This window comes from Daucus carota, chromosome 2 (assembly GCF_001625215.2).
Source record: "Daucus carota subsp. sativus chromosome 2, DH1 v3.0, whole genome shotgun sequence".
NCBI lineage: Eukaryota > Viridiplantae > Streptophyta > Magnoliopsida > Apiales > Apiaceae > Daucus > Daucus carota.
In genome coordinates, this window is record NC_030382.2 from 15,789,891 (window position 1) to 15,800,584 (window position 10,694).

General features: G+C 35.3%; 1 protein-coding gene across 1 annotated transcript; it reads right to left on the reverse strand.

Annotated features, from left to right (window-relative positions):
* Positions 1 to 278: 278 nt before the first annotated feature.
* LOC135150383 (uncharacterized) lies at positions 279 to 4,743 on the reverse strand. The gene is made up of 4 exons (XM_064086666.1): positions 3,730 to 4,743; positions 3,052 to 3,636; positions 2,265 to 2,400; positions 279 to 1,279 (listed from the first exon to the last, which is right to left on the reverse strand). Exons 1-4 carry the CDS (start codon positions 4,741 to 4,743, stop codon positions 279 to 281), a joined length of 2,736 nt encoding a protein of 911 aa, XP_063942736.1.
* Positions 4,744 to 10,694: the final 5,951 nt, after the last annotated feature.

A 10,694-nucleotide genomic window follows, 5' to 3' on the forward strand; every position in this document is an offset into this window, starting at 1 on the left:
ATTACAACAGTTTAATGAAACATAACCGATGTCTTAAATGGGATAGATATCAGGTACATCTTAGAAGCGTTGTGCAAGTCTAATTTAGACATCGGGTTTTAGCCGATGTCTATGCACGGGTACCTTTAACATCACATGCGAAGACATCGCTCGGTTTTTAGATAGACATCGGCTAAAAACCGATGTTGTAGGCCTTTTTTCTGGTAGTGATTCCTTACTCATATTTTCAGAGAATTCCTTGTAGAGATTATCATTTGTTGATCCAAAAATGATATCATCTACGTATATTTGGACAAGTAATATATCATTTTTTCTTGTCTCGTAAATAAGGTTTTATCGGCAGTTCCCATCTTAAAATTATTATCTAATAGGAATTTGCTTAACCTTTCATACCAAGCTCTTGGAGCTTGTTTTGATCCATATAGAGCCTTGTATAATTTATATACATATTCTGGATTAACAGAATCTTCAAAACAGGGAGGTTGTTTTACATAAACTTCTTCTTCAAGAATCCCGTTTAAGAAGGCGGATTTAACATCCATTTGATATACTTTGAAACCTTTATGACACGCAAATGCTAAAAGCATAAGAATTGATTCTATTCGTGCCAGAGGGGTATAGGTTTCATCGAAGTCTATACCTTCCATTTGAGTATATCCTTGAGCGACTAATCTCGCTTTATTACGAACTACCGTTCCATTTTCATCTAATTTATTTCTAAATACCCATTTAGTTCCAATTATGGAAGTATCTTCGGGTTTTGGAACGAGCTCCCACACTTTACTTCGAGTAAATTGGTTTAATTCATCTTGCATTGCAGAAATCCAATCCTCGTCAAGTAAAGCCTCTTTAGCAATCTTAGGTTCTATTTGAGATAGAAAACTAAGATGATTCACAACATTTTGAACTTGTGACCGCGTTTGAACTCCTTTACTTAAATCACCCAATACATTATCTAATGGATGACTCCTTATTATAGGAATTTCTTTAGGGAGTTCTTCATCTTGATTTAACAATTCTAATGGATTATTAGGAGGGGAAATCCCAACGTCCAAATTTTCGAATTGTCGAATAACATTTTCAATCCCATCTTGTTGTGCATCTTCTTTATCAACAAGATCAATATATTTCGAGGGTGGTTTTGCTTCATCGAAAGCAACATTCATAGATTCTTCCACCACAAGAGTTTTGAGATTGAATACTCGGTATGCTTTACTATTACTTGAATAACCGAGAAATATACCTTCGCTTGATTTAGGATCAAACTTCGTAAGGTAATCTTTAGAGTTTAGAATAAAGCATTTACATCCAAAAACTCTAAAATAACTAAGTTTAGGAGTTTTGCCAAAATAAAGCTCGTATGGAGTCTTTTGAGTTATAGGGCGTAACAAAACTCTATTTAATATATGACAAGCATAGACATAGCTTCAGCCCAAAAATATTTAGGACGACGATATTCATTAAGCATAGTACTTGCCATTTCTTGTAATGTTCTATTTTTCCTTTCAACTACTCCATTTGATTGAGGAGTATAGGGAGCGGAAAAATTATGAGTAATTCCATTTTCTTCACAAAATTCAGTGAAGCTAGAATTTTCAAATTCTTTACCATGATCAGTTCTTATATAGACTATGGTATTGTTTTGTTGATTTTGAATCTTTTTGCATAAAGACGAGAAAGACTCGAAAGCATCACTTTTGGCTTTGAGAAATTCCATCCACGTATATCGTGAAAAATCATCAACAATAACCAAAGTATAAGAACATCCTCCGAGACTTTGTACGGGTACCGGACCAACTAAGTCCATATGTAATAGCTCGAGAGGTCTAGAGGTAGATACCATGAATTTTGATTTGTGAGATGCCCTTATTTGCTTGCAAATTTCACAAGCCTCACAAGTATGATCTTTTTGATAATTCAACTTTGGTATACCTTGAACATGATCATTTGTTGATATATTCTTAATCAACTTCATATTAGCATGTCCTAATCTTCGATGCCATAGCCATGGGTCATCTTGAGTAGTGATTGGACATTATGCTTGCTTATATCACAAGTATACACATTTTTACTACGAGGACAAGTAAGGACTAATTTTCCATCCTTATTAAGAATCAAACAATGAGATGGATAGAAAATTACTTTATAACCATTATCGCACAATTGACTTATCGAAAGTAGGTTATACTTGAGTCTCGTAACTAATTGCACATTGGCAATCTTAAAATGTTCATTTCCAATATCCCCAATGCCAATAATATTACCTTTGCTGCTATCTCCAAATGTGACAACTCCAGCGGTTACCTTTTTAATGTCGTTCAAAAGAGATTTATTTCCCGTCATGTGCCTTGAACAACCACTATCGAGGTACCACATGTTTTGCTTAGCAACAAGGCATTCCTACAAAATAAATCAATTAAATTTATAGGTACCCTTTTGTCTTGAGGGTCCTGGGGTTAGCACTTCATAATAAAGATAGGGGTTTGAAGTAGGAAGAACATTTCTTGTAGCATATTCATTTCTAGGTGCATTGTTCCTACCTTGATATCTTGAGTTATCATAGTACCGTGTATCTCTCGAGTCATATTTATTAGAATTTGCATATTGATACACATGATTTCTATTATTTGGATAACGCATTATATTTTGAGAATAGAAATCATAATTTGGTACATGATAATTCCTAGATGATTGACCATTTGGAAATATGTTGTTCCTTGTATCTTTATATTGAAAGGGTATAGGCTTTTGATGATAACTAAATCTTGGTTGCCTTTGCTCATTATGAACATTTTTGTATGGTACATATTTTTCAACCTTGGGATTTTGTTTTGTCCCTTTACGAACCCATATATGCTTCCCCTTAAATTCACCATTCTTGAATTTGCAACTTTGAACATCATGTCCATTATTATTGCAATATGAACACTTTAGTATAGGTGAACTAGAAGCTTTTTGAAAGATTCGTTCCTTTGGTTGAACATTGCTCTTTCTTTGAGCATTTTTATCATATCCCTATCCTTCATGATTATAGGATATTTTAGAATGTACCATTCTATCCAACATTTCATTGCCTTTTGTAAATCGTTGAATCGTTCGTTCAAGATCATTTTTATCATTGATTAAGGCATCAATCTGAGCATTTAAAATTCTTTCTTGATCTTTGCATTGTGCTAAGATGTTGGAATGTTCATCCTTGATTTTGCGAGTTTCTATTTTGAACTCTTTTTCTTTTTCTTCAAGGATTCGAGCAATTTCAGTTTCGAGACTATCTTTTAGATAACTCGTAGTTGATCTTTCTTGAGTTAGCGACTCATTTTGGATTTTCAAATTTAATAGATCAACATGAAGCTTTTCAATATTTTCATTTAATTGAAGCTTCTCCTCTTTTATTTCTTCCGTTTCTAATATCAAGGAAACGTTCTCAATTTCCAATTTTGTAATTGCATCCTTGGATTTTATAAAGGAATCTTGAAGATTTACCATTTCTTCTTCAAGTTTAATTTTTGATTCCTTTATCCGAGAAAACTCTTTTTGTTGAGTTTGATATATATCTTCAAGCTTTTCTTTCTCGGACCAAGTGGTGAGGAACAATTGATCAAGATAATCATAACGAGTATTTGCTTCCACTAATAGCTAGATCAAATCATCTTTTTCCATATTTAGTAAATTCAAACTAGAGAGTTTAAGAAAAGGAATATCAACTAAAGTTGGTGAAGAAGAACTTACCTCTTGGTTAGTAGTGGAGATATCCGTTGATGTAGAAGCATCCTCGATTGCCATCAAACATAGATTAACCACTTCTTCACTTGCTTCGGAAGATTCCTCATCTTCACTTAAATCCCAACCGTTTTCGGCCACGAGAATTCGACCCTTAGAGAGTTTAGGACATTCTCGTTTATAGTGACCCGGTTGTTTACACTCGAAACATACATCTTGTGTTTCCTCCGGATTTTGTTCTTTCGGTTTTGGAGGAGTGTAATTATTATTGTTGCTCGTGTTGGCATTATTATAGCCATTCGGACTTTGATTATTTTTGCCTTTATAGCCCGAGTTGGTAGGAAAATTACTCTTATAGTTAGGAGAATAATTTTGAGAGTAATTAAGCCTTCTATTAGAGTTAAAAACTCTTTGTTGATTATTCGATTTAAGGAAGCCTTTTCCGTACCTTTGAGCTTTGCTTTGAAGCACTCGACGAAGTTGTCTTGTTAGTAAAGCAATTTCGCTTTCATCAAGATTTTGAATTTCTTCGTTTAAAACTTCGTCATTTTCATCTTCATCAATTAATATGGATTTTAATGCCATATTTTTCTTCTTGTCTTCCACTTTGGGAACAACAATATCCGGAACATTATCTTCCTCGTAAGCACGAAGGTTTCCGAAAAGATTATCGATGTGATAGTCATTGAGATTGTGCATCTCTTTAATAGTAGTGACTTTAACTTTCCAACTCGAAGGGAGAGATTTAAGAACCCGACGATTCTTATCATTTTGAGTATAGTTCTTCCCGAGTTGAGACAATTCATCGATTATACGAGTGAACCTTGTTTCCATATCGATGATATTTTCTCCATCTTGGAGTTTAAAGTTCTTGTATTCTTGGATCAAAGTATCCATTCGAGAGTCTTTTATATCCGTAGTACCTTCATAGGTTACCACTAATTTGTTCCACATTTCTTGTGCCGACTTGCAATTGTTTACTCGTTTATATTCTTTTTCCGCAAGTGCACTTGTAAGAACCATTTCCGCTTTAGCGGCGATATTAATTCTATCTTCTTCTTCGTGAGTGTATTCACTTACTTTCTTTTCGATAGTAACATCGTCGACAATTTAGTCGGAATAATAGTACCATCTTCTATGGCCATCCAAACTTTAACTCCTTGAGATCTTGCATATATTCTAAATCTTGTTTTCCAAGTAGCAAAGTTTGTACCATCAAATAGAGGAGGTCTAGAATTTGAGAGACCTTCACTACATCCGATGGCATTTATATAAGCCATACCGGATCTACTTTTTCTTGTGCTTGTAATCTCAAATAGCACGTTTAAAAGTAACTGCTCTGATACCAATTGTTAGGTCCGATGCGAGGTTAATTAAGCTAGAAGGGGGTGTTGAATAGCTTAATCACCAATTTAAAAATTTATGCGGTGTAATGAAAAGTTTATCCCCTTTATAAAACTTGTATCGAGAGTATGAGCAGTATATAGGTACGGAAGCAAAGAGCAAAGAAAGTAAAGTACCACACACAAGGATTTATCCTGGTTCGCGGTGGCTAACTCAACCTTTGGAGTCCACTCACCCCTACTCCAGTCCCCGAGCTCCTCCCCGGACTCGAGATTTTCTCTACTATAAAGATACTCCTTTACAGTAGGCGGAGAAGCCTTTACAAATATATATCTTGGAGCGTAACTTCCCGTTACCTCCTCACTATAAATGTAAACTTACAAGACTCGTCTTGGAGCGTAACTCCCCGTCACCTCCTCAAAGTCGTTGTACCCCGGGTGTAGTCTTTGAACTTCTAAACTTTTGCGGGTCTTGGACAAAGGTCTTAGGTCTTGGGTCTTTCCTCTTCCTCACGGTGCAAAAACGAATAACTCCCCGTTACCCGTTTAGGACTTGGGTCTTGAAACGAAGATCACCTCACTTCACTTTTCCTCACTACAAAATTCAAAAAACAATATCTTCGACAAATAACTTGGGTTTATAAAAAGGTTTTGGACTAGAAATGTCTAGGCCGAGTGTAGTAATATTCAACAATGAATATTTATAACTTGTATACTTTTCGAAAGATAAATATTAAATCGATGTATACGTTATGTCTTACTCCAAATAATATAATATGTGAGTGGAGTAAAAGTATTCTTTCTTTGATAAATATACGATCTTAAAGAATCAAAGAATACTTGTATTTATAAACTCCGTGTAGATCGAATAAATTATATTCGGAGTTTTAAGTCTATTTAGCCTCGATGGCACAAGACTTATATAATTACTTCTTTATATGAAAATAGGTCTATTTTCGAAGTAATATAATCTAGAAGTCTTTGCTTCTTTTCAATATAACTCATCTCTTTTATATAGTCTTTCAAGACTAAATTAAATCAATGAAGTTCGTAGAGAGAGAGTTGAGATTTTCTTTAACTTTAGCACAAGCCAATATAAATTCCTCAAATCCAACAATACAATATTTATACACTTATAATGACAACAACTATAAAGTGCAAAAAGTATATAAGTACGTATAGTAGGCTTATTCAGTTATTAATCCCACGAAGCTCGAATGGTACTAGCGGGACTTAAACCAAGTAAGAAAAATAACGAAACAAGTTAATCGCGGAAAGTTAGATAAGGCGAGTTAAAGTGCTAAATAAATGTTAAAGAAAATAAATAGCTTTTAGATCGATTTCTTCCCAACGGAACACAAGGTGCTAGTAGGGAATTAGATCAAGCTTTACTAAAATCGATTTGACCGTCGTCAAATATAATCCTCTTTTTCGAGGTGTATAACGAAACTTTAGTTTGTATACAAAATAGTACGAATCGATGTTCGTTTATATATTTGAGAGAATATTAGATCGTACGATATAAAAATTGTTCTTGTATAATAATTCTCAAATATATCACGAACCTTTAGTTCGTGTTAGTGTATTTCGAATACAACGAATCTTTAGTTCGTATATGTAATTTGTTCGAAATAAGAAATCTCTTTTATTAGAGATATGAGATGAAGAGCTTTTATAGAGAGTAGATCGATGATAATAACGAGCTCTTGTATTAATAAAAAGGTCGGTTAAGACACGGATTAATGAAGCTAAAAATATAACCACTTACGAGAACGATCCAAAAGTTCGCCGGAAAAATTCGCCGCAGGTTCGGTAGGACTATAAGCACACGGACGAATTTGGGCAGCCCTTTGGGAGGCAAGATAGTAGTGGTTGATGAGCTAAAGTGGTGAGACAAAGCTTGGTTGGATGAACAAAGCTTGTATAACTAAAACCTTGTGTATATATGTATATATATATATATATATATGTTAGATATAATTGATGATTACTAATGTTCTTAAAGTTTGTTTTAGAACAGGAGTGATCAGAGTTTAAGCTGGAAGCTGATCAGAGTTTAATAAAGTCTGATCAGAGTTTACATAGTCAAGACTCATCAGAGTTTACACGTGGAAAGAGCTCAGAAGCGGATATACTTCAAGGAAGGATAGAAGCGGAGGAGTGATTTGCTGACTATGGAAACCAAACAGAAAACAGTAGCAATCTTTGATTGATAGAATACATAGCTGATTTATAGGATATCAAATCAGAGATTGATTTTGTAACTGTGTATATATAGACACAGATTAGGGTTACTCTATACGAGTTGAGTTATCGAGTATATTTTACAGAACCCTAGCAGCTCTTAGTGATAATATATAAATCACTGAGAGAGTTTTTGTAACCGATTAAGCTTTGTGAATAAAAGTTTACTGCTTTCAATCTCTTATATTGTCATACTGTGTTATTGATTGTGTTCACTATATTAACTTATATAGTGAGTTTATAGGACCTAACAAGTGGTATCAGAGCCAGCTCTGTTAAGATAACTACAGTGAGATCTTAATCACAATCATGTCTGAAAAATCACAAGCTTCGTCTTTTAGAGTTCCAGTCCTTAAGGCATCTGAATATCCAGTCTGGAAAGAGAGAATGATTATATTTCTAGACTCTGTCGATCCAGAATACCTTGACAGGATCTATGATGGACCACATATGCCCACCAAGCTCTCTGTTGGGCTTGGAGATGAACCTCAGAAGATGGTTCCAAAAGAGAAGAAAGATTATACCCCTGAGGACATCTTGTCAATTGGTAAAGACTCAAAGGTGAAACACCTTCTGCACAGTGCCCTTGATAATGCAATGTCTAATAGGGTGATTGGGTGCAAAACTGCTAAACAAATCTGGGATGCTCTGGAAACCAGATGTCAGGGAACTCAAGCCATCAAGAAGAACAGAAAAACCATCCTTACACAGGAGTATGAGCACTTTGACTCAAAATCTGGTGAGTCCTTGACAGATCTGTATGACAGATTTGTCAAACTGTTGAATGACTTATCTCTGGTGAACAAGGAATATGATCTTGAAGACTCAAACCTCAAATTCCTTCTGGCTCTTCCTGAAAAATGGGATTTGAAAGTCACTACAATAAGAGACAATCTTGATCTTGGAGAAATGTCTCTTGATGATGTTTTTGGAAGACTGAAGACTCATGAACTTGAGATGGAGCAGAGGAGCAAACGTCATGGAGGCAAATCAAAGTCTGTTGCTCTAAAAGTTCAAGAGGAAGCTGCTAAGAGCAAAGGAAAAGCTCATGTCACAAAGTCTGACATTGAGTCATCAAACTCTGATGACTCAAACTCTGATGTTCCCTCAGACTCTAAAGACAGTGATGATGAGATGATGCAGTTAGCAGCATTGATGGTGAAAAGCTTCAAGAAGTTGGCTTACAAAAAGTTCAACAAAGGCAAAAGTTTCTCAAGGAAAGACAGAAACTCTGACAAAGTTTATGATAAGAAGAACCTCAGGAAGAATGAGGGCAAGGAAGGAAAAGCTGGAAAAGCTGACAAGTATACCTGTTTCAACTGTGGTGAAAAGGGTCACTTTGCATCTGAATGCAAGAAAGCCAAGAAAGAAAAGGAAAAAGCCTTTATCACCAAGAAAGGAAACTGGACAGATACATCTGATTCAGAGGAAGAAGTCAATTATGCTCTGATGGCAAACACTGACAACAACTCTGAATCTACTGCTAAGGTACCTCATTCTACTCTTGCCTTTGATACTGAAGATATAACTGAGTTAAGATTGTTCCTTAAAACTTTGCATATCAGCTTTAGAGATCAGACTTTAGAGAATGAAAGATTAAAATCTGATACTCTAAGTGTAAAGAAAAGGAATGATTATCTAGAAAAAGAATTAGTTCAGATGTTCGAAGTTCAGAAAGAGAGAGATGATGTTGTCATTGTCAAAGATGAACTATTAAAGAGGTATGCATCTCTTCAATCAGAACTTGCTAGGGAAAGGGATATTATTAAGACATGGACTAATTCAGGCAAAACTACTCAGGATATCTTAGGTAGTGGAAACTGGAAGAAGGGACTAGGTTACACTGATAACTCAGAAGATGAGTCATCAAAAACAGAGTTTGTTAAAACTGAAAAACCTAAGGTTAAACCTGTTAAATTTGTTGCTGAATCCTCTAAGTCTAAACAGAGTAGACCAGAATCAGAGATTAACAACAATTTAAAATCTGATAAGCCCAAACAGGTTAACATAGGACTGATGACTCAGAAACAGCTTAAGCATAAGCTTAAAGAGGTAAAGTCTGATAACAAAGACAAGGAGCCTAGGAAAAATAGAAATGGCAAGGTTGGAATAGACAAGAGTAATAACTACATGCCTATTCCAAATGCACCTAGGAAGACATGCCATAACTGTGGAAATACTAATCATCTTGCTAATTTTTGCAGGAAGAACAAGGACATTAACTCCTTACCTACAAAGTCTGGAGTTAGAAAAAGTAGTATTAGATATAAACCACAAGATCCATGTTTTCATTGTGGTAGTTTATGGCATTCTATTTATACTTGCAAAGAATATCATAGTTTGTATTATGATTATTATCAATTAAAACCTTCTTTGAAAAAGGTTAATAAAAACTCTGCAAGTACAAAATCTGTTTCTAGTACAAACTCTGTTCCAAAGTCTGTTAGCTCAAACTCTGATAATAATAATTCCGCTGCAAAAGCTAACAAACTTAATAAGGCCAAGGGATCCAAGCAAGTCTGGGTCCTTAAAACTAACAATTAGTGGTCTTTGTGATTGCAGGGCTACAGGAAGAATATCCTAGTCTTGGACAGTGGATGTTCAGGACACATGACTGGAAATAAGGCCCTGCTGTCAGAGTTTGTGGAGAAAGCTGGCCCAAGTGTTTCTTATGGAGATGGCAACATAGGAAGGACTCTGGGATATGGCAACATCAATCTTGGAAATGTCATCATCTCAAATGTAGCTCTTGTTCAAGGGCTAAAACACAATTTACTCTCTGTCAGTCAGATCTGTGACAGAGGATATCATGTTGATTTCTATGAAGAACACAGTGAGATAGTAAGCAAGTCAACAGGCAAGGTGGCAGTGATTGCTCACAGATGGAAATATTTATGAAATCAACTTGCCTACAAACTCTGAAGGAAAAGCAATTTGCTTATCTACAAGAATCTCTGCAGAAGAAAGTTGGAAGTGGCACAAGAAGCTCTCACATCTCAATTTCAACTCCATAAATGAGCTTATAAAGAAAAAGCTTGTGAGAGGACTCCCTGAATCACTACTCACTTCAGATGGTCTATGTGATTCATGTCAAAAGGCCAAGCAGAGAAAGACATCCTTCAAGAGTAAGACTGAATTCTCAATAAAGAAGCCATATCATCTTCTACATGTTGATCTATTTGGACCAGTTAATGTACCATCCATTGCAAGGAAGAAATATGCTCTTGTCATTGTTGATGAGTATACTGGATACACTTGGGTATATTTTCTTCACTCTAAAGATGAAACAGCTTTGCATCTGATGGATCATGTGAAGCAACTGGACCATGGATCTGAAGACAAAGTAAAGATCATTAGAAGTGATAATGGAACTGAGTTCAGAAATTC